Here is a 24,717-nt window from a genome sequence, read left to right as displayed (position 1 = left end):
CAATGCACTACATACTGTAAATAGATTTGCTTTGCTTTAGTGAGGGATAATGCAATCTGAGGTGAGGCTGGTTGCTCGCTGTCTCACTCATGTATTTGAACAGGAAATATGCAAATTCAGCAATTTTAACAATGAAAGCATGGACATTATTGGACTGAAAATGTTAAATCAATATAAAGCAGAGACTAGGGAACTAAAATAGAAAATTATTTTATGTTGGGTGAGTTTAATTTGCAATTTTAAACATTTAAGTGGCAATTGACTGGCAGGATTGTTTTCCATTCAAAAGTACTCTCAATTTTGTTGGCGGATGGTCCGGTTGGGGTCTTGAACACAGGTCTGTGGCAGGCGATGAGCTTAACCACTGGGCCACGGCTCCCCCACAAACCATGAATATTATATTCATAAAAAGATGTAAACCACCAAACAATTCCACGTCAAGTGTGCACTACATTGACCAAGTAATAGCGTGGCTAACAAACAGTATGCTAGACAGAAATGCAGAAACTAGCTTCTGATGAATACACTATGCTCTAATTCTAATTCTAAACATCAGCACCTGACGGAAAAAAAACACATAAATATATCATAATATATGCCTACCAATGATGCAACTCAAAACAAGTTCTATGTTGGAGTGGCTGATTATTAATTACATGTCTGAGCTGGCATTTGTAACACTGAGTTACAATTTTTTTGGGTAAAATTTAGGACAATTTTGCATCGCTGAATCTGAAAATGATATCCGTTTCTCTTGTTGAAGTCAGGTTTTTATTCCACGCTGTTAATTAATCGAATGTTACAAACTTTGCGTACTGTAAATTGAATAGTAGACGTTGATAATTGAATATTACGTTATCATTGTTCAAAATTCAGGGCATGAACCTTTGTTTATTTGAACCTGTAAACAAAAACGTGGCCATAGTTCAAAAAGTTGACCTGATTGAGTAAAACCAATGTGATATTTGAATTCAGCACATCAAAATGGTCCTAAATCAGCTAAATAAACAATACAAGAGAAAATGACCCGCGTAATTAAAAAGCAACAAACTACTGTGAACCTAAATTTGGTCAGATGGTGGTAATACACATTTTACATTATTATATACGATTTTAATGAGATGCTGTACATACACTAATACCCTTTTTACATTCTTATCTAACACTTTAATGAGATGCTGTACATATACTAAATGCTGTTTCATACATCCAACTGTAAATCTTTAAATCTAAACAGAACAATCAATGTTTTCATATGAAAGTTTTTGACTATTGAGCTGTGTAAACTTGGCCATTTGTCAGTGGTTTTGAATGGCATTTCAAGGTCCAATCAGATTTGAGGGCTGGCCACCATGAGAACACATGCCTGCAACTGTGCCTTTGTCATAAGCCCTGAAGCAGCGGTTTAGTTTAGGGCACTTTTGAGTAACATACCAGAAGTCAGGGTCAGTATCAGACTCAGCCAATAGCAGGTGAGTGATTCATACTGTAAATATATCTACAGTATGTAATATGTATTTGAGATTATTACTTGAAAAATCATTAGAATTTGGGAAATCTGCAATTTACCTTTTCTTTTTTTTCCTTTTTTTTTTGCACAAATAAGGTTAAATTGGATTGGTGTATATTTTACTAATATAGAAAAAAAAGTCAATTTTAGCTCCAGAAATGAATCAGCTGTCAAACTGAGTAAAAGCGCACTAAAAAGTTTAGATAGTTGAATTGGTGTTTTATTTTTTTATAAGTAATAAGTGTATATTTAAATAATGTTGAAATGGATACCTGAGCTCCATAAATTATTTAATCAGCTGTCAAACTGAGTAAAGACATATTGCAGTTTATTTTAATTCTCCAGAAACTTGTCTAATCAAGCTTGTACCAGCCCTTGATGAAATATTTTGCTAAATGTGACAAGACACTCACCAGCTTTTACAATCGGGTGCTAATGTGTCAGCGCAATGATGTTGGTTTCTTTCAATGACCGGTGGACAGTAAGATAGTAAGATGGCTTTCCATTGAGTTAAGCACTCAGCAACATCTGGGGCCGTTTTTCATCCCACGCAAAAGCTCTCTGTTGTAACAGTGTGTCACTGTGTCAAGACATTGTGTCAGACTCTGAGTCATGTTTGAGGGGAAATTAACTTCAAAGTTGCTAACGCTTTATATATGCGGAATCGACTTCACACGTCATGAATGATTTACTCAGATCCGGCTTACTACAGCGACGTCTGAAACCGGCGGGCGCCGGTTTATTGCTTGCCAACCAGAGCAAAACTGTTTAGTTCATAGACAACAAATATACCCACAGCCTCCCTCTCATTCACCGGTGTACACACACACAAACATATTTGGGAAACAGATATGCACCACAAAAGAACATATGTCACTTTTAATCTCATGATTATAAATGTTTACTCCTATATATTTCAATAATCGTCACCACAGTAACAGTTAAATACATCGGTAGCTGTAAACACAATAATGTCAACAGAACAATACATACAATGTTTTTGGTGCCATTAACATGAACTATTTAATCTATGTCTGAAATAACGAGACCCTAAAATGTGGATCTGACATGTGGGGTTTCTGAAAAATTAGCAATAACATTTACATTTAACTGAAGTTGAATAATTGTTTTGAGCGTCAGTGAAATTTATATAAATTGAACTACCAATAATGGTAATCACTAGCAAGGAAATAGCAGAAAAGAAAACCCCTGTACTGTATTGTTTTCTAACTGCTTTCCCAGCCCTTTACAGTATGTTTGGGAGATCTACATACTGTAGTATGAGAAATGTTAGCTCGGCAACTACCAACAATTTGAGTAGCTAACTTAAAGCAAATTTGTTAAATGTAAAAGATTTCATTCGTTGGAGTGTGCTTTCACCACGATAATCAGAATCAGAATCAGAATCATCCTTATTTTCCAAGTATGTCCAAAAAACACACAAGGAATTTGTCTCCGGTAGTTGGAGCCGCTCTAGTACGACAACAGACAGTCAATTTACAGAACACTTTGGAGACAGAAAGCCATTGACAAAAAAAAAAAACAGTCACTGAGCAGTAAAGGGTTGCTAGTTATCTGGTAATGCCGGTACATTTTTTTTTTTTTTTGACAATTGTGCAAAAAGATGCAGAGTCCTCGAGCACTTAGAGCAGTTCGAATGACTAATATTGCAATAGTCCGGTGCAATGACCATTGTGCAAAGGGCGCTGAGACTTCAAGGAGTGTATGCGCTTTAAAGTGACGAGTAGTGCGATAATCTGGGACAATGTTGGTTGTGCAAATGTTACAGATACTCCTCAATCAGTGTGCAAATGGAGCAGATGCTACTCTGGCATGAGTGGCCAGTATATACAAATAGTGCAGCATGGCGAGACAACTACAGTGAGTGCACGAGTAATACATAATTGGCCCCACAGAAATGTGACAATGAACTCAAGTCAAAAAATTGCCAGCATGTTGTGATGGAATTGTAGGTCAGGTGTTTAAGAAGTTGATCGCAAGAGGGAAGAAGCTGTTGGAATGTCTACTAGTTCTAGTTTGCATTGATTGGTAGCGCATACCCGAGGGAAGGAGCTGGAAGAGCTGGTGACCGGGGTGCGGAGGGTCCGAGAGGATTTTGCACGTCTTAGTTCTGACAGCGTGCAAGGCCTCAATGGTGGGTAGGGGGGTACTGACAATCCTTTCAGCAGTTTTGATTGTCCGTTGCAGTTGGAGTTTGCCCTTTTTTGTAGCAGCACCAAACCAGACTGTGATGGAAGAACACAGGACCGATTCGATGACCACTGTGTAGAACTGTCTCAGCAGCTCCGGTGGCAGGCCGTGCTTTCTCAGAAGCCGCAGGAAGTATATCCTCTGCTGGGCCTTTTTGAGGACGCAGTTGGATGTTGGTCGCCCACTTCAAGTCCTGAGAGACTGTAATTCCCAGGAGCTTGGAGGTCTCGACGGTTGACACAAGGCAGCTGGACAGCGTGAGGGGCAGCTGTGGCAAAGGATGCCTCCTGAAGTCCATAATCATCTCTATAGTCTTGAGCGTGTTCAGCTCCAGGTTGTGTCGGCCGCACCACAGCTCCAGCCGCTCCACTTCCTGTCAATAAACCGTCCTTGATGAGGCCGATGACAGTGGTGTCATCTGCAAACTTCAGGAGTTTGACAGTCGGGTTCGCTGAGGTGCAGTCGTTCGTGTAGAGAGAGAAGAGCAGCTGAGAGAGGACACAACCTTGGGGCGCCCCAGTGCTGATACTGCGTGTGGATGAGGTGGTCTCCCCCAGCCTGACCTGCTGTGTCCTGCCCGTCAGAAAGCTGTAAATCCACTGGCAGATGGCAGGTGAGATGCTGAGCTGGAGAAGCTTGGATGAAAGGAGTTCAGGGATGGTGGTGTTGAACGCTGAGCTGAAGTCCACGAACAGGATCCTCGCGTAGGTCCCTGCACTGTCGAGGTGTTCTAGGATGATGGGATGATAATGTTCACCTATAGGTCTTACGAGATAAGCTAGAAAGTCAGAACATTTTGTTCACTAAGAGGTATATTCTCTCGTATGCTTGATTCAATTTTCTGACTGTGCTCATTCCGCCGTCCACTTAATTCGATCATTTGCGCACTTCCTGGCCATTTGCGTATTTTGGGTGGAGTAAAGTGTGGGCATTGCCTCTCATATCCGTCCGAGTGCGTATTCTCCCAAAAATTTCTTCAAATCAACTTCAAATCTAATGCCTTCAGGTGAAGCATCACATTAGACGTTTTGATTCACTCCTGTGCTCCGAACCTCCGACGGTTACTGGTGGCCTGGCGGCTGACTTGGCATGCTGACGAAGACCTGGCCCATATACGCTCACCACATTTGATGGCCGAACGTCGACATATCATCGACATATATTAATTGGTGAAGATAAATTCAGCCACAGCAGACTATTTTTCATGCACCTACGAGGGGCATTTTCACTTCAAACATGCAGCATGGCGGCTTGGAGTTTGAAAGCAGCGCTCACAACAACTGCAGTCATCTTAATGGTGCGACGGTGTGTTAGATTTGGAATAACTTTGTTTTTATTTGATCTATGTCATCAAAGTGTTGATCTCCCACTTCAGGTCCAGAGAGACTGTAATTCCCAGGAATTTGAAGGTCTCGAAGGTTGACAAAGGGCAGTGGAACAGCCTGAGGGGCAGCTGTGGCGAAGGATGCCTCCTAAAGCCCACTATCATCTCTAGTCTTGAGCCTGTTCAGCTCCAGGTTGCTTTGGCGACTGTGGTGTCATCTGCAAACTTCAGGAGTTTGACAGCCAGGTGCGTTGGTGCAGTCGTTTGTGTACGGAGAAGAGGAGCAGAGGGAGGACACATCCTTGGCGCACCGCGGTGCTGGTGGTGCGTGTAGATGATGATCCTCGTTTAGGTCCCCGCACTGTGGAGGTGTTCTAGGATGAAGTGCAGTGCCATGTTGACTGCGTCATCCACAGACCTGTTTGCTCAGTAAGCATTTTGGAGGGGGTCCAGCAGGGGATCTGTGACGATCTTGAGGTGGTCCAGCACAAGACGTTCAAAGGACTTCATGACCTCATTCAGACCTGAGATTGCAGCTTTCTTGGGGACTGCTATGATGGTGGAGGGTTTGAAACAGAATGGTACTTCACACAGTTCCAGAGATCTATTGAAGATCTGTGTGAAGACTGGAGCGAGCTGGTCCACGTACACTTTGACGCAGGTTGGGGACACAAGGTCTGGGCCTGGCGCTTTGGTGATGTTGGAAGATACATCTCCCATCCTGTTCGTGGATGGTCAACGTAGAGGTCAGAGCTGTGATGGTGGTTGGTGGTGCGGCTGGGTGGGTGTGGGGTGTGAAAGTGACCTTTTGAAATCTGCAGTAGAAGGTGTTCAAGTCATCAGCTAGTCCTTTATTGTTCTCTGCTTGGGGGGATGGTCCACCAATACATTACAGTCGTCCCAAAAATGACTGCATAAAATAGGTCCACTCCAAATAGATAGTAATGCAAAAATAAATCTGATATACATCTCTTCAAATGAAATGTACACATTTCAAATGAAAACATACTACAGAGGCTGCTCAGAAAAATAAATCATCCTACAACATCACTAAGGGACGAAAACAAACAAAGGATTCTTATGCTTCTAAGAGTGTTCCTTCGTTTATGACTACTTTAATTTTTGGACTCAAGCAAAGAAATCACTGTTAGTAGGCAGTATCCAATTTCTGATGTTATAAACAAAAAAAATATGACAATACAGTAAATACTGTTAAATTATTGAAAAGACAATTTCTCAATGGACAGTTTTGTTGTTGCGACCATATAATATTGCAGCATAAATAATACTGTTTTGGAGATAGAGGATATGAATGTACTGTAAACATTGGATGGATAGGGACAGTAATGCACGGAAATATGTAATTTAAACCTGTCTTTTTCACAAAAAAGCTTCCCCACGATATCGCAATAATTATCGTCCCATCAGATTAATATCGTGATAAAACCGAACCGTGAGGTGTAGATATCGTTACGTCCCTAGCTTTAACACTTACCATTTCACAATTTTATAGTTATGTGAAAATCTTGGACTTGTCTGTCAATAAACTAAATTGTTTTCTCAGAGTTTGTCTCGTTGTGTGACAAAGACCTCTTTGTTAGACCTTTTCAATAAGTTAGATTTTGTTTCCAAGTTGCGGAATTTATATTAACTTGGAATACTCAACATAAAAAATTACCAGCTTTAATTTGGTACCAGAAAAAGATAATAAATATATAGATAGATATATGGATAGAGAGAGAGAATTGTACTAAATTCATTCAAATTCGATATTTCTGCATTTGCATTTGAACTCTTTCACATTGGATGAGTTAAAGTTTAACTCATTCATTGCCATTGACAATGCTTAAATTACTTTCCATAAAAGTATTTGAGCAGTTATTCAAAAACCTATCCTTCATATCCATCTTAAGGTCCATGTTCTAGTGGCCTCTTTGCCCTCACTAGTAGGACAACTTTGGCATGCTAGTAGATAGATACTAGACAACTACATGTTAGTAGTGAGGCAAAACTGTGCACTAGCTAACAACTGGGTGCTCCTAGTACTACAACTAAAGCGCAAGATGTTAACACAGTTTTGCCTCACTAGTAACCTAAGTTGTTCTACTAGTGTCCCCTCATCATTCAATTACTGTATGAGTGTCACAGCAAAGGGTCTGAATACTTATGGCTGTGTGATATTTCAGTTTTTCTTTTTTTAATAAATCGGCAAAACTTTCAACAATTCTGTTTTTTTTTCTGTCAATATGGGGTGCTGTGTGTATATTAATGAGGGAAACAATTAACTTAAATGATTTTAGCAAGGGGCTGCAATATAAGAAAGAGTGAAAATTTTAAGGGGGTCTGAATACTTTCCGTAGCCACTGTAGTTCACCCTAGTCATTCTACTAATATGTCTAGTAGACCCTAGTCGGTCTACTAGTGCTTCTGAGTCTTTTTATTAGTGCACTATAGTCGCTCTAGTAGTGCATCTTAGTCATTCTTCTAGTGCACCATAGTCCTTCTAATACTCGTGTGCACCCTAGTCAGTCTACTTGTACGTTGAGTTGTTTCAGCAGACAAGGAAGCGTAGTAGTACATGAACAACTCAACGCACCAGTAAGATAGCGAATAAATGCCTAAACGGCTTTCCATACCTTCTGCGACACTTTGCCACGTTAAAAATATTAGCGACGTTTACGTTTTTTTGCTAGCTGGGAAGAGCAGCTATGAGACAGTCTGCGCTGCACGCCACCGCTCTCTTGAGCTTTGCGCATTCATGACGCCCGCGTTTAAATACCGGCTTGAGCCGGTAAAGAGCTGCCAAAACAGGCAGGAGTACAGCGGCTGACTGGCCGACCGGACCGGACGAGGAGATGCTCCCGCCGCCGCCGCTGCATTTTTTTGCAAAGGGATATTTTCGACTAAATCTTTAATGCCGGTTCATGTCTTAATTACTTGGAGCGGCAAGTAACTTTGTGGGGAATGAGATGTTTTTTGGGTAGACTCGAATACGATTCCACACATCACCTGCCCGTCGAGTAGACGTTACTTTTAAGCCACGAAGGAATGAGGAAGAAAGAGAAGATCAAAAACCTGTGTTAGTTCCACCAGCAGGCAACGGTTCCTCTACTCTACTGTTATTCTCCGGTCACCTCGCTGCCGGTAAGTCACAAATTTGCTTTGCGACTACTGCTGTTAGATGCTGTCTGGTCTCAGCCGCCTGCTAGCTCTCTGTAGGCTGCTTTGTTTCTCGTGTTCGTGTGGATGTATTCTCTCTATTACATAGATAAAACGTGTAGAGCATAGCACAGTAATACACCAGTCGGGGTAAACGTTTGATTTCATTGACAAATGGGTGAAAAATACAGGTACATATCCGAATGTCTGTCAATTCCCCATACAAACAGCAGAGGACAGTAAGTGTTGAGGGTTGTTTCGAGGCATCCTGTAACCTGCATTCACTAACATCACTGCGGATATCCTGACCACATGGCACACATTTCTTTAATGGCCGCTTAGGCGAAAGATAAATACACAAAATAAAATTAATATATATGTGTGTGTGTGTGTGTGTGTGTGTGTGTGTGTGTGTGTATGTATATATATATATATATATATATAAAAAGCCTGGTCTGCGTACAAATCCCACCACGACAGTCAGTATGTGTTCTGCATCACAGTGCCTCCATCTTCAAAAAGTGAAAACGCACGCGCGGACGGACATACATACAGTAGATTCATCCTGTAAGGGAAATTAAACAATTCACTGCCGAGTAAAATCACTGTTGTGCTGCCGATGGCAGAAAATGTATATTTAGGCTAGCTGGTTAGACTTTTGCTCCTAGTGTTGGTCAAAATTGGGAGTTGTAAATCGTGACATCCTCACAGTTTCTCCAGCCACGAATTACTTGCACGAGGTGGCCAGCTCAACGTGTTTTGGTGGGCATCCAAAATCCCACAACTCACCAAACGATGTGTGCCCCGCGGCTGCAACACCACTGCCATGTGAAAGCCAAAAACAGTCACTGAGCAATAAAGGGTTGCTTGTTATCTGGTAATGCCGGTACAAATTTATTTATTTATTTTTTTGACAATTGTGCAAAGAGATGCAGAGTCCTCTAGCACTTAGAGCAGTTTGAATGACTAATATAGCAATAGTCCGGTGCCATGATCATTGTGCAAAGGACCGTATGCAGTTTAAAGTGCATAGTTTGGGTTGTCTATGGGCGAAGCAAGCAAATATGAAGCCCAGATAAGATGGAAAACCAATCCAAGCATTGCACAAACATTGGTGCTACCCAGTATAACAATTTCAAATGTCCTTAAGAACCAATATGTCAGTGGGCACAGTCTTGATGCACTTATTACAATCAAATGAGTTACAACTAAGTATTAATACTAATAACATGACAAAATAATAAATATTATTTGGTCTCATACCTTTGCTCACCTAAAAAAATGTGGTGTAAGTTGTGTATATGTGTTCCAGATGTAAATATCTCTTGTTTCTTTTAATGTCAAATCCAAATGTTTTTAGTCTCCCAAGATTTTTGCTCCATAGTCCTCATGCATGGGATTTGCATGAGACAGCACCAACAAATTAGCTTCTTGGAACATACATGCAAATCAGCCGCCTTTCGACAAAATTCGCCGTTTTAAACACAAAATAGGCTTTTTACGTGAATCGTACAGAGCCGATGAGTTTTTCCTGGGGGGGTCGCTGTCGTCATCATAGGCTTTTTCGTACTCCTTGAATGCTGGCAGCTAGATCCATTCCACACAACCACCATCCACACACAGATGTAATTTCTGAATATTACTCCTCAGGCGGATGGAGTTCCGCTTGTGCGCTCGGGACCTGCTTTGGAGTCACAGGAGTTTACGAAACCAGAAAAACGACTTCAGCTGCTTCAGCTGTTAAGAAGTAACAGTACTTTTACTCCGTTTCAATGATCTAAATGCCACTCGCTACTTTTATTTTTCAATTATTGCATATTTATCAATTATTTCGTGCGCGAGACTTCGACTTCTGCATTGGGCTTTGTTTGAGCCATTCCAGTTTAAGCACTAGTGACGTTTAAGTCTAGTTTGCCAATCAAACGACACAAGTCACATGTTCTCACACGTCTTCTATTGTTCTTCCAGGGCATAGGTATTAACACTAGATAAGCCAACCCTGATTGTCGTGCCTACGTGGTGGCCATTTTGGGAAGGTCGTCGTTACCATGAAGGCAAAGGAGCGCTACTCGTGTTTACATTTAGAAGAACAGAAACAACAGCTTTCATGTATTGTTGTATTTGTCTGACACTATCCACCCAAATGTGGATATTTCCGCCCACTTGTAACTTGATAAAACACCTTGCAGTAAAAAACATTTTATTTTGTTATTTTTATTTTATTGATGTTCATCCTGTGGTTAAAAAAATCTGAAGTTACTCACTATTTACTCAGTACTTGAGTAATTATTTCACTGTGTACTTTTTACACATACTCAAGTAATTGTTTGGACGGCTACTTCTTACTTTTACTTGAGTCACCTTATCGTCGTGTAACAGTACTCTTACTTGATTACAATATGCTACTCTTACATTTAAGCAAAATTTTTTGCTCATCAGATCAGCCAGTGTTGTATTTGTTGCACTGGTCTTTTGTATTTTCGTGTTGAGGTTGTGGTCCCAGCGGAACGCGAAGCACACGTAACATCGGCGACAAGAGCAAATCCGCTTGTACATCTTGTATTGATTAGGAAACACGCCTACAATTATCTCATTGGTTTACGGATGTTAATGTTAAATGTATTAAGCGACGGAGCGATTTTAAGGATTATGTCACAACACAGAATGAACTAACTCCAAATTCAGAAATGGCCCAGATTTTTTTTTTTTAAAACTTTACTTAATATTTTTCTGGAGGATGCATTTGGGATTAGCCTTTGAAGTTGGTAAAAGGGAAAAATTACTTGAAACAGACATCCATCCATCCATTTTCTGAGCCACTTCTCCTCACTAGGGTCGCGGGCGTGCTGGAGCCTATCCCAGCTAGCTATCATCGGGCAGGAGGCGGGGTACACCCTGAACTGGTTGCCAGCCAATCGCAGTTGAAACAGACAGTTTTAGTCAATTATTTTCCAGAATGAGAGTGTTTAAAGAGGAGGATGCTCTTCATGTGGCACAGCTTGAAGCAGGCATTGGGTGAAGGTGGAGATGGGCATGGCTCAAGTTGGTGGAAAAAACAAAAAAGCAAAGAAATGAGGCAAATTTAATTTTAATCTTTAGAGGGGTGGTTTAGAGATGGTCATCATTTTACTGTAATTCTTCGTCCTTATGGAATTTTGACCGCATCTTGCAGACATTTTATTAACACTCCTGGGAAGTATTTCAATTTGTGGAATAGCTGTAATGGTGTGATATGTCTGTCACCTTTAAGATTGGTTGAGTTCAATTGCAGGTGAGGTAGGTTGTCGTAAAATATTTATATCTAATGAATTGTTTTGGAACTCTAAGTAGTGATCAATATCTTAATGCCAAGAGATAATTGTAATGACTCCATTAAAGAAACCTGGACTGTCTGGAATGAATGCACCCCAATTTCATCGACCCATCTTTTTTTCACAGCTAATATGCGCTCGAGCAAGGCAGCAGTTGCCGAATGGGGAATCGACAAGCTGCCAACTCCAGTCTAAATTCAAATTCTTGATACCTTTCTTCGATGAAGCAGCACTTGTGTAAATAGATTTTCTCCCTCTAGTGTACACATTTTACTGGTGAACTCCAAGTGCTATATAAAAAAAATTTCACGTGCCTGGCTGTTCTCTGCAGCTTTGTCTGCAGTCGTTACATCATCAGGAAGATAGGGACTAGGGTTGTACCGCATAGAGGGGTAGGTTGACTGGTCATCTAGCAACTGAAATATTGTTGGTTCAACCACTTTTATTAAGCTCCCAGTTGCTTTTGATACTGAGACAGTTACCTTTCTTCCATGGCAGCATACTGTGTGAATAGGAGACATTTTTTTGCACACATTTAAGTCTAAACGTCAAAGCCTGAAGTTTTTTTTTTTCCTTACGTCTTTAAGAACAGAGTTTTCTCTAAAGCATAGTTTTTAAAATGGCTGGGACTCCTTTTGTCTTTAACATACTGTACATGCAGGGACATTAAATGATGGAACACCTATGATAAAAGAGAAAAGTTCATAATTGTCACTCAAATAACTTAAGACGGAAAAAAGTAATACAGTAATTAAATTTTTTCAAGTACCGTACTGCAAATTAAAAAATATATTCAAATTGAATTGTGGTCCATCAGGATTAGTAAAACAAAAAAATAAAAAAAATAAAAAAAACTGCACCGGACAAAAATGATGGTACCTTAAATAACTTGTGAAATGATTAAAAATTTCCCCCATTATTATCATTTCCACAATAAAAGGTTTTAACTTCAAATCCATTCGGGCTGTGGGGGAGGCGGGCTGATGAAAATTTGTAAACATTTACTGCCACTCCAAATGCTCCGAGAACTCCAGCATTAACTTTTATCTGCTGTGTCTCCCTGTGCGGTCGCACACTTCACACATGCCAAAAACCGCCACTGTGTGTGCAAAGCCTTTGTGAGCTAATTCCAGGCAAATATGGAAAACCGTCCAAAAATTGAGAAATTAATAAGTGAGACACAAAGTTGACTATAAGCCACAAAGGAGGGGAAGAACAGATAAAAAATATTTCTAAGCTATTGAAACACAGGCGCATTACCAACCACATGGAGTCTTAATTTCCTTAAGGAAATTAATTTGACAAGAATTCGTCAAGGTATCACCAGCCTACTCTTGATAACTATGTGGTGTCTTTGAGTGTAGGTACAGTGCACAGTAATATGTGCCAGCTGCTGACTCTCAGTCATCCTCTTAGTTTGGCTCCCCCAATGTAAAGGTCTAATCATTGTTAATAGGCATAACTTTCCATACCTTCTCATCATGTTATGGATAGTAATTGGATGTTATTGGGCACATTAAAAAAAAAAAAAAAATTGATTATTGAAGAGCTCGCGGTGCACTTAAGACATTTGGCTTAATGTGACATTTTGAGCCACTTTCACACTTGGACAATGTTGTCCTGTGTCTTACAAGTATGTTTTAGTGCCCCATGATTGTCTTGTGTGACAAAGTAACAAATTGTTATGCCGATGCCAAAGTATTAATTAATAGGTCACACAATATTCAAAGGTGAAACAATCAACTGTTGTGTATCAGATGTTACATTAATTAGTCAAGGCTCACTTTTGGCTGTCTTGTGATGGTCTTATGTGAAACCAGAGAAAGAAACTAAATTGTACCCCCCCCCCCCACCCCCACCACCCACATTAGTGGCTGTCGTTGCCAACCCGAGGGGTGGATTTCAATTTGTATTTCATTTTTCATGCAAGACTATTTTTTTGCAGCTCGGCAACAATAACTCATTGTTAGAGATTAGGGGTTGAAGGCTTTGGCGAGGTTTGTGGTGGTGGGATCAGTGACCATCGGATGTACCCTGTCACAATACATTTTGAATGACGATATCTTGCCTGAAATCACACCAACTGCATTTGAAGTGATATACTCATCAATCACAAAATTCAATTTCCAAGACTAGAATAGAACCGTTTAGAAAGCCTTTATTGTCATTGTATGGTGCAGATAAAACAAATTTGGGGTAATTTGCAACTCCAGGTTTGTCTTTCAAGAATAAAAAGTAGAATAGAAAATTAAAGACTCAAAAAAACAATACCACCATTTCAATGTATAACCTGCCAAGCACATGATTCAACTGTAGTAACACTGAACAATGATATATTCCTCTATAAAGAAAACAATTAAATTTGACAAGTTTATTCAGTTTCACAGGTTTGTAAGAAAATGTATTCCACTTTTAGTCATTTTAGACATTCTTTCTGTTCTCATTGCAGTCATGAGGGGGTCCAATTTCCAGGGTTTTCTGGGTCCAAAAGTCTATCCAGAGGTGCCCGAAGGTGGCTGGGGCTGGGCTGTAGCTGTCTCCTTCTTCATGGTGGAAATCTGCACCTATGGGACCCTCAAGAGCCTGGGAATCTTTCTCCAGGATTTGATGGAGGAATTTAAGGAGAGTAACAGTCGGGTGTCATGGGTCATCTCCATCTGTGTCTTCATCTTTACTTTCACTGGTGAGTTATTTATGGGGTGTAATGCTTTGTTGCTCTCTTCATTTTTAAAAGTATTCATCAAAAAACAAAAGTCTGTTCAGGGCATGTGTAATAATGAAACAGGTGGATGTGTATAAAAGTATACTAAGTTCTGTGGGTACTAAGAGTGTGTACAAGTCATCAGTGACTTATGGCTGGATCAGACAAGACAAATTTGGCCCGAGGATGGCACTATTTTAGACTACTGCCATAAAATCCTGTGTCTCGGTCAGAAGACTGGCAACAATACACAACATGTCCATCCAGCCATCCATTTTCTGAGCCGCTTCTCCTCACTAGGGTCGCGGGCATGCTGGAGACTATCCCAGCTATCTTCGGGCAGGAGGCGGGGTACACTCTGAACTGGTTGCCAGCCAATCGCAGGGCACATACAAACAAACAACCATCCGCACTCACATTCACGCCTACGGGCAATTTAGAGTTGTCAATTAACCTACCATGCACGATTTTTGGGATGTGGGAGGAAACCGGAGTGCCAGGAGAAAACCCACACAGTCACGGGGAGAACATGCAAACTCGCCACAGGCGGGGCTGGGGATTGAACCCCGGTCCTCAAAACTGTGAGGCAGACGCTCTAACCAGTCGTGCACCGTGCCGCCTACACAACATGTATTATGATAAATCACTGTGTCCTCTATTTTACGATCATTGGGCTAATGTTTATGTTTTTATAGGCAGGGAAGTCGCAGCTGCGTGAGTGTGCGAGTTGTGTTCAGGATGTTGTGTTCTTCGGTTCTTTTGTAATACAGTACATAATTGTAAAAATGGATTACTAGGAAAAATATTGTTTGACTCAGAATGCTTTAGTTAAAACACTGTACAATCACACTGTCATATAAAAAATAGATAAGATAAAATAGTTTAATATAATCTGCCAGAGCTGCAAGGAATGCCAAGTTATCAATGTCCTTTCACCATCTTTCCTGTCACACTGTGTTGTGTGTTTTTTTTTTTTTTTTTTGCACATTAAGGACAAAAGTCCTGTTTTTGTTTTAATTCTTCATTTAAAAAAAAAAACATAATTTAAGCAACACGTTTTTCTTAATGTTTTTAAGATTGACTGAACTAGTTCATTTTTGGAATGGTGAACCGAACTTTGAACTAGTTTGTGTAGAAAATGAACTTTCTCAACACAGATGGTCATTTACTTTTAATAGCGCTATTAAGCAGGCAACATAACATTATGTATAGCGGGTACGGAAAGTATTCAGACCCCCTTAAATGTTTTACTCTTTATTATATTGCAGCCATTTGGTAAAATCATTTGAGATATTTTTTTCCCTCATTAATGTACGCACAGCACCCCATATTGATGGGAAAAAAAATAATTGTAGTAATTTGTGCAGATTTATTAAAAAAGAAAAACTGAAATATCACACAGCCAGATCCTTTGCTCAGTATTTACTAGCAGCACCCTTTTAAGGTAATACAGCCATGAGTCTTTTTGGGAATGATGCAATAAGTTTTTCACATCTGGATTTGGGGATCCTCTGCCATTCCTCGTTGCAGATCCTCTCCAGTTCTGTCAAGTTGGATGGTGAACGTTGGTGGACAGCCATTTTCAGGTCTCTCCAGAGATGCTCTATTGGGTTTAAGTCAGGGCCATTGGCTGGGCCATTCAAGAACAGTGACGGAGTTGTTCTGAAGTTACTCCTTCGTTATTTTAGATGCGTGCTTAGGGTCATTGCCTTGTTGGAAGGTGAACCTTCGGCCCAGTAGGAGGTCCTGAGCACTCTGGAGAAGTTTTTCGTCCAGGATATCCCTGTACTTGGACACATTCATCTTTCCTTTGATTGCAACCAGTCGTCCTGTCCCTGCAGCTGAAAAACACTCCCATAGCACGATGCTGCCACCACCATGCTTCACTGTTGGGACTGTATTGGACAGGTGATGAGCAGTGCCTGGTTTTCTCCACACATACCGCTTAGAATTAAGGCCAAAATGTCTCATCAGACCAGATAATCTTATTTCTTGGAGTCCTTCAGGTGTTTTTTATTTATTTATTTTTTTTTTTAGCAAACTCCATGCGGGCTTTCGTGTATCTTTTACTGAGGAGGGGCTTCCGTCGGGCCATAAAGCCCCGACTGGTGGAGGGCTGCAGTAATGGTTGACTTTCTAGAACTTTCTTCCATCTCCCAACGGCATCTCTGGAGCTCATCCACGGTGATCTTTGGGTTCTTCTTTACCTCTCTCACCAAGGCTCTTCTCCCCCGATTGCTCAGTTTGGCTGGACGGCCAGATCGAGGAAGGGTTCTGGTCGTCCCAAATGTCTTCAATTTAAGGATAATGGAGCCCACTGTGCTCTTAGGAACCATAGGTGCAGCAGAATTTTTTTGTAACCTTGGCCAGATCTGTGCCTTGCCACAATTCTGTCTCAGAGCTCTTCAGGCAGTTCCTTTGACCTCATGATTCTCATTTGCTCTGACATGCACTGTGAGCTGTAAGGTCTTATATAGACAGGTGTGTGACTTTCCTAATCAAGTCCAATCAGTATAATCAAACACAGCTGGACTCCAATGAAAGTGTAGAACCATCTCAAGGATGATCAGAAGTAATGGACAGCACCCGAGTTAAATATGTGAGTGTCACAGCAAAGGGTCTGAATACTTATGGCTGTGTGATATTTCAGATTTGGCTGCAACATAACAAAAAGTGAAAAATTTAAGGGTGTCTGAATACTTCCCGTACCCACTGTCGGTCGCTAGCTAGTGCTAGCACTAATGTTTGTACCTGAACATTATGCCGCCGTTCTGTTGATTCATACGCTAACGTTTCGGTAAACATTAGTTTGTGCGCGCAATCTTATTGGTCGACGTCAAGTTGCTGTGTCGGACGTTTCTCATTTATGTGTCACACTCCATGAAAGAAATGCTAAAAAAGTCAAACATGCTAGACTTTTCATTTTGTCATTGTAGAGCTATCATAAGGCCAAATCATGATCATGGATTATGTCAAACGACAAGGAATTTTGTCGTTCCCTACAAAATATGTCAGGCCCAATCTGGAAAATCATTTCGGGCCAATAACGGGGCTAAAATCTTGTATTCTGATCCAGGCAGTAGTCCATGATTGCTGATTAGTTTTGGCATGGAACTTGTAATCTTGACCACTGTGCAGATAATTATCAGGTGTAATTTTTTTACCCGCAGCCCCCCTGTCCACCGTCTTGAGCAACCGTTTTGGTCATCGCCCTGTTGTAGTGATGGGGGGGTTCCTCATCAGCTTGGGAACCATCACCTCTGCCTTCACCAACTCCATCAACGAGATGTACATCACCATTGGCATAGTCTCAGGTAATTCATGTGAACCCCATTCCTTCGCAGCCATCAATGCATCCAGCTGTGTGTCGTTTGCCTGTCTGTCCTGCCATGTGACATTTACACAGTGATGGCTGTACTGTTGCAGACATGTCTTGTCTGACACCTTGTTTATTTTGAACCAAAGGGACTTCTAGCAGTGTCAACAGCCAAATCGGTTTCTTCCAGAACTGTCCAATGAAGGTGTACTTCACTGTCTATGAAAGACGGGCACAACCTCTGCTGCAAATTATGACACAAAACATACTCAGATCTGGTTTGAGTGGCAAAGAAAGATTGACTCTATGAAAGTAATACAATCAAAATTCCTTTGCAGATAATGAGTTAATTCATGAAATGAGGTGTGGATGTGAATTTGTTTTCTTTTATGGGACAGAAAGCACTGCTAGCTCTCCCACCCTGACTACCATGTCTACCTTTTAACTGACCACAACTAACTCGACCATCCCTTTTCTCTTCTCTCCCCGTTTCTTTTTTTGTCTTTACATGCCTTTGTCTTGCAGCTGCTGCTGTTGTAAAGCTGAACCCTCACAAGCAACCCACCAACTCTGACACAGGAGTGACCTGACACGTTGAACTTTGACCCAACCCTCTAGCCATGCAGTGTTCCTACCATGCGGGCCAGTGGCTGTCATGTCCCCTTTTTCTTGTCTCCTCTTTCTACAGGCCTCGGCTACTGCCTCTGCTTCCTCCCCACCGTCACAATTCTTGCCCAGTACTTCTCCAATCTGCGAGCCCTTGTCACCTCTGTTGCTTCTTCCGGAGAATCCTTCGCCATCTTTGCGTTTGCCCCAGGTGAGTGTTCAATTAACCATTACTTTCAGCTGCTAAGACAAATAATTTTGTCAATAAGAATGACGTTTAGTATGTGCAGTAGGCTATGTTCCTTCTAAGTAGGTTATGTTCATTCAAATTGTTGGAAAGGGTTACAAACAATGTAATTATTCATTCCAGTGGGGAAAGAGGATTTGAGATCTGTGTTTTGAATTACGCATGTGGTCATGGTACAAATTACTGTAAGGTTGCAAGTCACGGCACCGCTGTATCCCATTTTAGCAGCTGCTATTGTTGTTTTTGTAACCTGGCACAGGTAAACACAGGTATTTATGTGCCGAGTTCATACTTTGGACTGAGTAAAATAATACAAAAACAAAGGAGACAATGTTTATTTTCAATGCAGCCTCACAGTTCTGAGGACCCGGGTTCAATCCCCGGCCCCGCCTGTGTGGAGTTTGCATGTTCTCCCCGTGCCTGCGTGCGTTTTCTCCGGGCACTCCGGTTTCCTCCCACATCCCAAAAACATGCATTAATTGGAGACTCTAAATTGCCCGTAGGTGTGAATGTGAGTGCGGATGGTTGGTTGTTTGTTTGTATGTGCCCTGCGATTGGCTGGCAACCAGTTCAGGGTGTACCCCGCCTCCTGCTCGATGACAGCTGGGATAGGCTCCAGCACGCCCGCGACCCTAGTGAGGAGAAGCGGCTCAGAAAATGGATGGATGGAAGTTTACAATGAATGCTCAATTTAGTATTCACACGCTAAACTATAATTTATATTGTGTCCCCACAGCCTTCATGAAGCTGAAGGAGCATATTGGATGGCGGTACTGTTTCATTGTCCTTGGGATTTTTCAGTCTTCTATTATTGGTTTTGGCCTTCTTCTTTGTCCAATCATCATCCAACCAGAGCTTGAAAAGGATGATACTGAAGTGGTAGAGTCACTCTCTCTGAAACACCTGCAGGATGTTTATGAGCTAGAAAACGAACAGACCAGAATCTCCATCAGTTCTGGAGTTTCCCAGGGTTCCGAGGACTCAGGCGTCACTTCCCTTTGTGCCTCAAATGTGGATTTGGGGAGCGCAGGGGCGGAAATCAAGGCAGAGTGGGAGCTGCAGGACAAAGAGGACCAGAAACTATCATTGTCCAACCCCTATTCCCCATTCAAAGTGGATGCTGAGTCAAAAGTGTCAGATGTTCCTGAACCACCAAGATCCAAACTGCTGGACTTCTCTGTCCTGAAAGATGGTGCCTTCATTTGCTACTCACTCTTCGGCTTGTTCGCCACTCTGGGCTTTTTTGCCCCTCAGCTCTACATCATTGAACTGAGTAAAAGCCACGGCGTGGAGCCCACCATGGCGTCCTATATGCTCTCTGTGATGGCAGTGGCTGAGATCTTTGGCCGTCTGTCCATCGGGGTGTTGCTGAACAAAGTCGCTTGCAGAAAGACCCTGGTGTTGCTGTGGTGTGTTGTTTTTTTGTGCCTGGTGCTTGTGGCCTTCACCATTGTGTGGGACTTCTGGGGCCTAGTAATCTGCTGTGCTGTCTATGGCTACTTCCTGGGCACGGTGGGCTCCACACACATCCCCATGCTGGCTGAAGAGGATGTGGTGGGCATCCACAAAATGGCGTCATCTGTGGGAGTATATGTCTTCATTCAGAGCTTTGCTGGACTTGCCGGACCACCTTTAGGAGGTATAACCTTTTATTTATTTTTTTAAATCTCAGTTTAGTCTACCTTCATCGCTTGGCTCTTTTTCCATCCTAAAATGTTGTTACTTTTATCTACAGGTGTGTTGGTGGATATCACAGATAATTACGGTGCTGCCTTCTACTCTTGTGCTGTTGGAATGGGGCTCAGTGCCATCTGCCTTGCTCTGGTTGCACCAGTCAAGTCTGGCATGTGCCAAATACAAAAAGGTGAGCTTGTGCAGGAGGAGGAGAAAACTTCCCAGGACAACGACCAGCCTGACTTTTTGGAGGTGGACTTGGCAGTGGAGGACAGTCCCATCAAAAAAACTATGGATGAAGACAACATTTGTGTAGTATGAGCCCAGGGGAGCCTCAACGTATCAATAGTTATCAAAATACAAGTCCAACACACAGCAAGAGGCCACAGAATTTCCATCACCTATCTACAACTGCTGCTCGTTTACAATCTCAGGTGTCATTCACTCACTCTGACAAACTTGAAGCTCACTCCTAAAGGAGACCAAAGACCACCATGCTGAGCACATGGTTTCAAACCTTAGTAGATAGACTGTGCTCTGATGCATCTCCATGTCTGCTCGTTAAAGATTTTCACAAGCCTCTGTAACTTCCACCAGAACAATTCAGTTTTATGTACATAGCTGCCAAATCTCAACAGAAGTTGTCTCAGGGCACTTTACACCTGGAGCAGTTCTAGTACCACACTCCTCCAACTCGACTCTACACGAGCAAACACTATAGACGGTGAAGGCTTCAAGCACAACAAGACTTAAGTTGTGCAGTGCACGATCCCTGCTCATGCTAATGCATGCACCCTGTCAGCATGTCTGTGATCATTAAGACTCAGATGTTTGTGCAGTAAAGCCTGACGAAAGAAACAGCACCTAAAGTCTTGTATTATTTTAGTTACCTGTGTGCATATGAAGCAATGAAAATACAAAATGTTATCGATACACACAGCCTGTCTGACTTCTCTTTATTAAATATATTACATTTCTTTAAGTCACAGCAATATTGCATCACTTAATCGTTAAGTAAATCAGGGAGCTCCCACTCATCTTTGAACTTGTGTTAGGTGATCTGAATGCAGTGGGGTTTTTTTTCTCAAAGATTTCGCCTTAAAAACTTCACCACCTTAATTCTTGTTGCTTTTGCTAACGGCATTGATTTTATCTGTACAATCTTGTTATTTTGATCCTATTTATTTCTCGTAGAATTACCTTGTTACACAACAGCATACCCGTTGGAAAGAAGTGATGAACTGATATATCAGTGTTTTGTACACCAAAATGCAATGGTACACGTTACATGAGATGGGCATGCATGTTCTATTATGCAAACGTGTGAAGGAAGGCTCTGCCAGGACAAAGAAGATGCCCTCCTGAAGAGATCTTCACACACTCACTTGAAGTTTAGTTCACAAACCCTCTTATAGTTGCCGTTTACCTTTTATATATAATGTTTTAATGACCATTTGTTCATTTTTAGTGCCAGTTTTATTTCTTTAACAAAAGACTTGGCAGCCAGCTACCTGTTATGCATTGATTTCATTGTATTTTTTAAATAAAACAAGGTGCAAATTGAGAAATTTGTGGATGTGTATTTTTTTTTAAATAACTTTCCAATCAAATTATTTAATCCTGTACCAACTTTACAATACATGATCCATGGCTGGCTATATGCAGGGCAGGAGGGGTCCATGATTCCTTTTCCCTTTAGTAGCCAGCTTTTTGTCTGAAGCTGATACAATTTGAGCAGGCAATGAAGCGCTGTTAAATTCATAGTAGCATTTTATGTTTTGAGATACTTTGGAAATGATTAACAACAAAAACAGGTATATCATATATTTTTCTGTCAACTGGGCTAATCCTATTTATATGTATGATATAAACAGCAACCCAGTCATACACAGGGACTAGATATGAGTGCCTGTTACAAAACAGACAGGACAAATGACCTGTTGGTGCCACTGCCAGACCCTTACAAAAAGCGCACCCGGCCTCTAGTTCTGCATGCTGGTTTGGGAGTAAACAGCAACTTTTACCATTTGTTGTTTTCGCAAATGTTTTATTGGAGAAAATCCTTGATTTCTCTAAAAAAAAAAAATGTCTAGGTTAGATTCAAATTTATTTGAGGTGCATGTAGATGTCTAAACGGCCATCCAATGGGATAATTGTTATGTTGATAAAGGTGTTTTATTTTTTCTGTATTGTTATTAATATTTTCTCTTTCCGCCTGAGGGATTGCCATCTTCTTGTGATCAAGGGGGTTGTGCCTCAGTGACCAAAATAGCTATACCAAGAGGCGCTTTGTCTTCAGGTGGGGCAGGCATCCAAGATGGATCTATGGTCTGACAAAGTGTAATCTATTTCTTTGGGTTTGGACACGACTAACCCAGTCCCATGAAGAAAACACTTAACAACAACAATAAAAATGATGGGCTAGCGCAACAATAAAAATGATGGGCTAGCCCTTCACATTTCTGCCTGCCCCCTCATGTTTGCATGCATAAAACTGTCCCTGTTTCCATCCAATTTTTGGAAGGAATAAGCAACTACAAAAAACATCCCTATTTGCCTTTTCCATTGAAGCAGCTGGAATGTCTTCATTTTCACTCATTGTTGATGTGTTTTTACAATTTCGTATACAGCGGCTGAAATAAGTATTTTACACGTCATATTTTGTCTCACAAAATATATTTTCAAAGGTGCTATTGACATGGACATTTCACCAGATGTTGGGAACAATCCAAGTAATCCATACATACAAACAAAGTATAACAAATAAATTCATAAATTAAGTAATGCGTAATCATGTAAAATGACACAGGGAAAAAGTATTGAACACACCAACTGGTATTTATTTAATACTTTGTACAAAAGCCTTTGTTTGCAATGAATGGTTCGAGACGCCTCCTGTATGGAGAAACTAGTCCACACAAGCAGTCTTCAAATCTTGAAGATTCCGTGGGCTTCTTTTATGGACTTTGAGTTTCAGTTCTTTCCATAAATCTTCGATTGGATTCAAGTCAGGTGACTGGCTGGGCCATTCTAGCAGCTTTGTTTTCTTAGAAACCAATTCAGAGTTTCCTTGGCTTTATGTTTTGAATAATTATCCTTCTGAAATGGCCACCCTCACTTCATTTTCATCATCCTCGGAGATTTTTGTTAAGAATGTCTCGGTACATTTGCCCATTCATCCTTCATTCAATAATGTGAAGTTTACCAGTACCACTTGCTATGAAGCAGCCCCACACCATCATGTTCCCACCGCCGAACTTCACTGTTGTTATGGTGTTTTTAGGGTGATGTGCAGTGCCATTTCTCCTCCAACCGTGGTGTGCTTTATGGCATCCAAACAGTTCAATTTTGCTCTCATTCAACCAGACTATATTCTCCCAGTATTTAACTGGCTTGTCTAAATGTTGTTCAGCAAACTTTAAACGAGCTTTGACATGCATTTTGTTTTCCAGCAATGGGGTCTTGCATGGTGAGCATGCATAAATGTCATGGCGGCAGAGTGCATTACTCACTGTTTTCCTTGTGACAACTTTTACCTGCTAATTCCAGGTGTTTTTGAAGCTCTCCACAGGTGGTCCTTGGCTCTTGGAGAACTTTTCTGATTATTCTTTGCACACCTCTGTCAGAAATCTTGCGAGGAGCACCTAATCAAGGTAAATTTATGGTGGTATGATTGGCTTTCCACTTACGTATTATGGCCACAACCGTGCTCACTGGAAAATTCGGAAGCGCTTAGATATGCGCCTGTAACCAATGCCATCGTTATGTTTTGCAACAATTACTTCGTGATGGTCTTGAGACAGCTCTTTGCTCTTACCTATCATGAGATGTGTCTTGACTCACACCTTTGCAATGACACCATTTTGTAGGCCATCAATTAGGACTGAACCAGCTGATATTCATTTGCACTGACAAGGGGCTGGATTGCTGTTTGATTATTGATAGATTTTAGGTATTGTCTTGGGTTTCCATTCCTTTCTTCATATGTTCAATACTTTTTCCCTGTGTCATTTCCCATTCATCCATCCATCCATCCACTTTCAACACCACTTATCCTGGTTAGGATCGAGGGGCGCTGGAGCCTATCCCAGCTGACCTTGGGCGAAAGCCAGACTACACCCTGAACTGGTCACCAGTCAGTCGCAGGGCACATATAGATATGGACAACCATTCGCACTCGCATTCACACCGTCACTAAATGGGAACTGAACCCACGCTGCCCGCACCAAAGTCAGGCGAGTGTACCACGACACCATCAGTGACCTCATTTCACATTATTAGACACAACTTAATTTCTGATCTTATTTGTTCTACTTTCTTTGTATGTATGGATTACTTGGGTTGTTGCCAACATCTGGTGAAAATTTCATGTCAATAGCACCTTTGGAAATGTATTTAGTGAGAAAAATGGTGATGTGCTAAATACTTATTTCAGCCGCTCTACAAGTATACAGACGTGACACGGGGTGTAGTCCAGCAAGCAGGTTATGTGAAAACTCGGAGGAAGTTGACCCTGAGATGAAGCAACGCCTGATAAATCAGTTTCAAAGAACCAGGTCAGAGAAATTCAGACTCAATCACTGCGGTAACCGACTCTGTGAAGCTAACCAGCTCGCTAGCAGGTTTTGTAATCTCACACACTGTGGACGTTGGTGCAA

General features: G+C 41.3%; 1 protein-coding gene across 3 annotated transcripts; it reads left to right on the top strand.

Annotated features, from left to right (window-relative positions):
• The first annotated feature begins 1,395 nt into the window (after positions 1 to 1,395).
• On the top strand, positions 1,396 to 21,617 carry slc16a6b (solute carrier family 16 member 6b). 3 transcript variants are annotated; one of them, XM_061700247.1, is made up of 6 exons: positions 1,396 to 1,472; positions 13,965 to 14,198; positions 17,387 to 17,530; positions 18,221 to 18,349; positions 19,122 to 20,024; positions 20,121 to 21,617. In XM_061700247.1, exons 2-6 carry the CDS (start codon positions 13,967 to 13,969, stop codon positions 20,378 to 20,380), a joined length of 1,668 nt encoding a protein of 555 aa, XP_061556231.1. In that variant the 5' UTR covers positions 1,396 to 1,472; positions 13,965 to 13,966; the 3' UTR covers positions 20,381 to 21,617. The 3 variants fall into 3 exon arrangements, with proteins under 3 accessions (XP_061556231.1, XP_061556230.1, XP_061556232.1); XM_061700246.1 differs by lacking the exon at positions 1,396 to 1,472 and adding an exon at positions 7,651 to 8,189; XM_061700248.1 differs by lacking the exons at positions 1,396 to 1,472; positions 13,965 to 14,198 and having other exon boundaries at positions 17,440 to 17,530; positions 18,058 to 18,349.
• Positions 21,618 to 24,717: the final 3,100 nt, after the last annotated feature.

This window comes from Phycodurus eques, chromosome 16 (assembly GCF_024500275.1).
Source record: "Phycodurus eques isolate BA_2022a chromosome 16, UOR_Pequ_1.1, whole genome shotgun sequence".
Taxonomy (NCBI): domain Eukaryota; kingdom Metazoa; phylum Chordata; class Actinopteri; order Syngnathiformes; family Syngnathidae; genus Phycodurus; species Phycodurus eques.
Note: the sequence above shows the minus strand (reverse complement) of the source record. Positions and strands in the feature narration are given on the sequence as shown.

What these genes read in the sequence shown, in the direction of transcription:
- slc16a6b (XM_061700247.1), top strand. Translation starts at nt 13,967, where the DNA reads ATGAGGGGGTCCAATTTCCAGGGTTTTCTGGGTCCAAAAGTCTATCCA. An exon ending in CACCATTGGCATAGTCTCAG is followed by an intron (nt 17,531 to 18,220) that starts GTAATTCATGTG and finishes CTCTTTCTACAG; the next exon opens with GCCTCGGCTACTGCCTCTGC. An exon ending in CATCTTTGCGTTTGCCCCAG is followed by an intron (nt 18,350 to 19,121) that starts GTGAGTGTTCAA and finishes GTGTCCCCACAG; the next exon opens with CCTTCATGAAGCTGAAGGAG.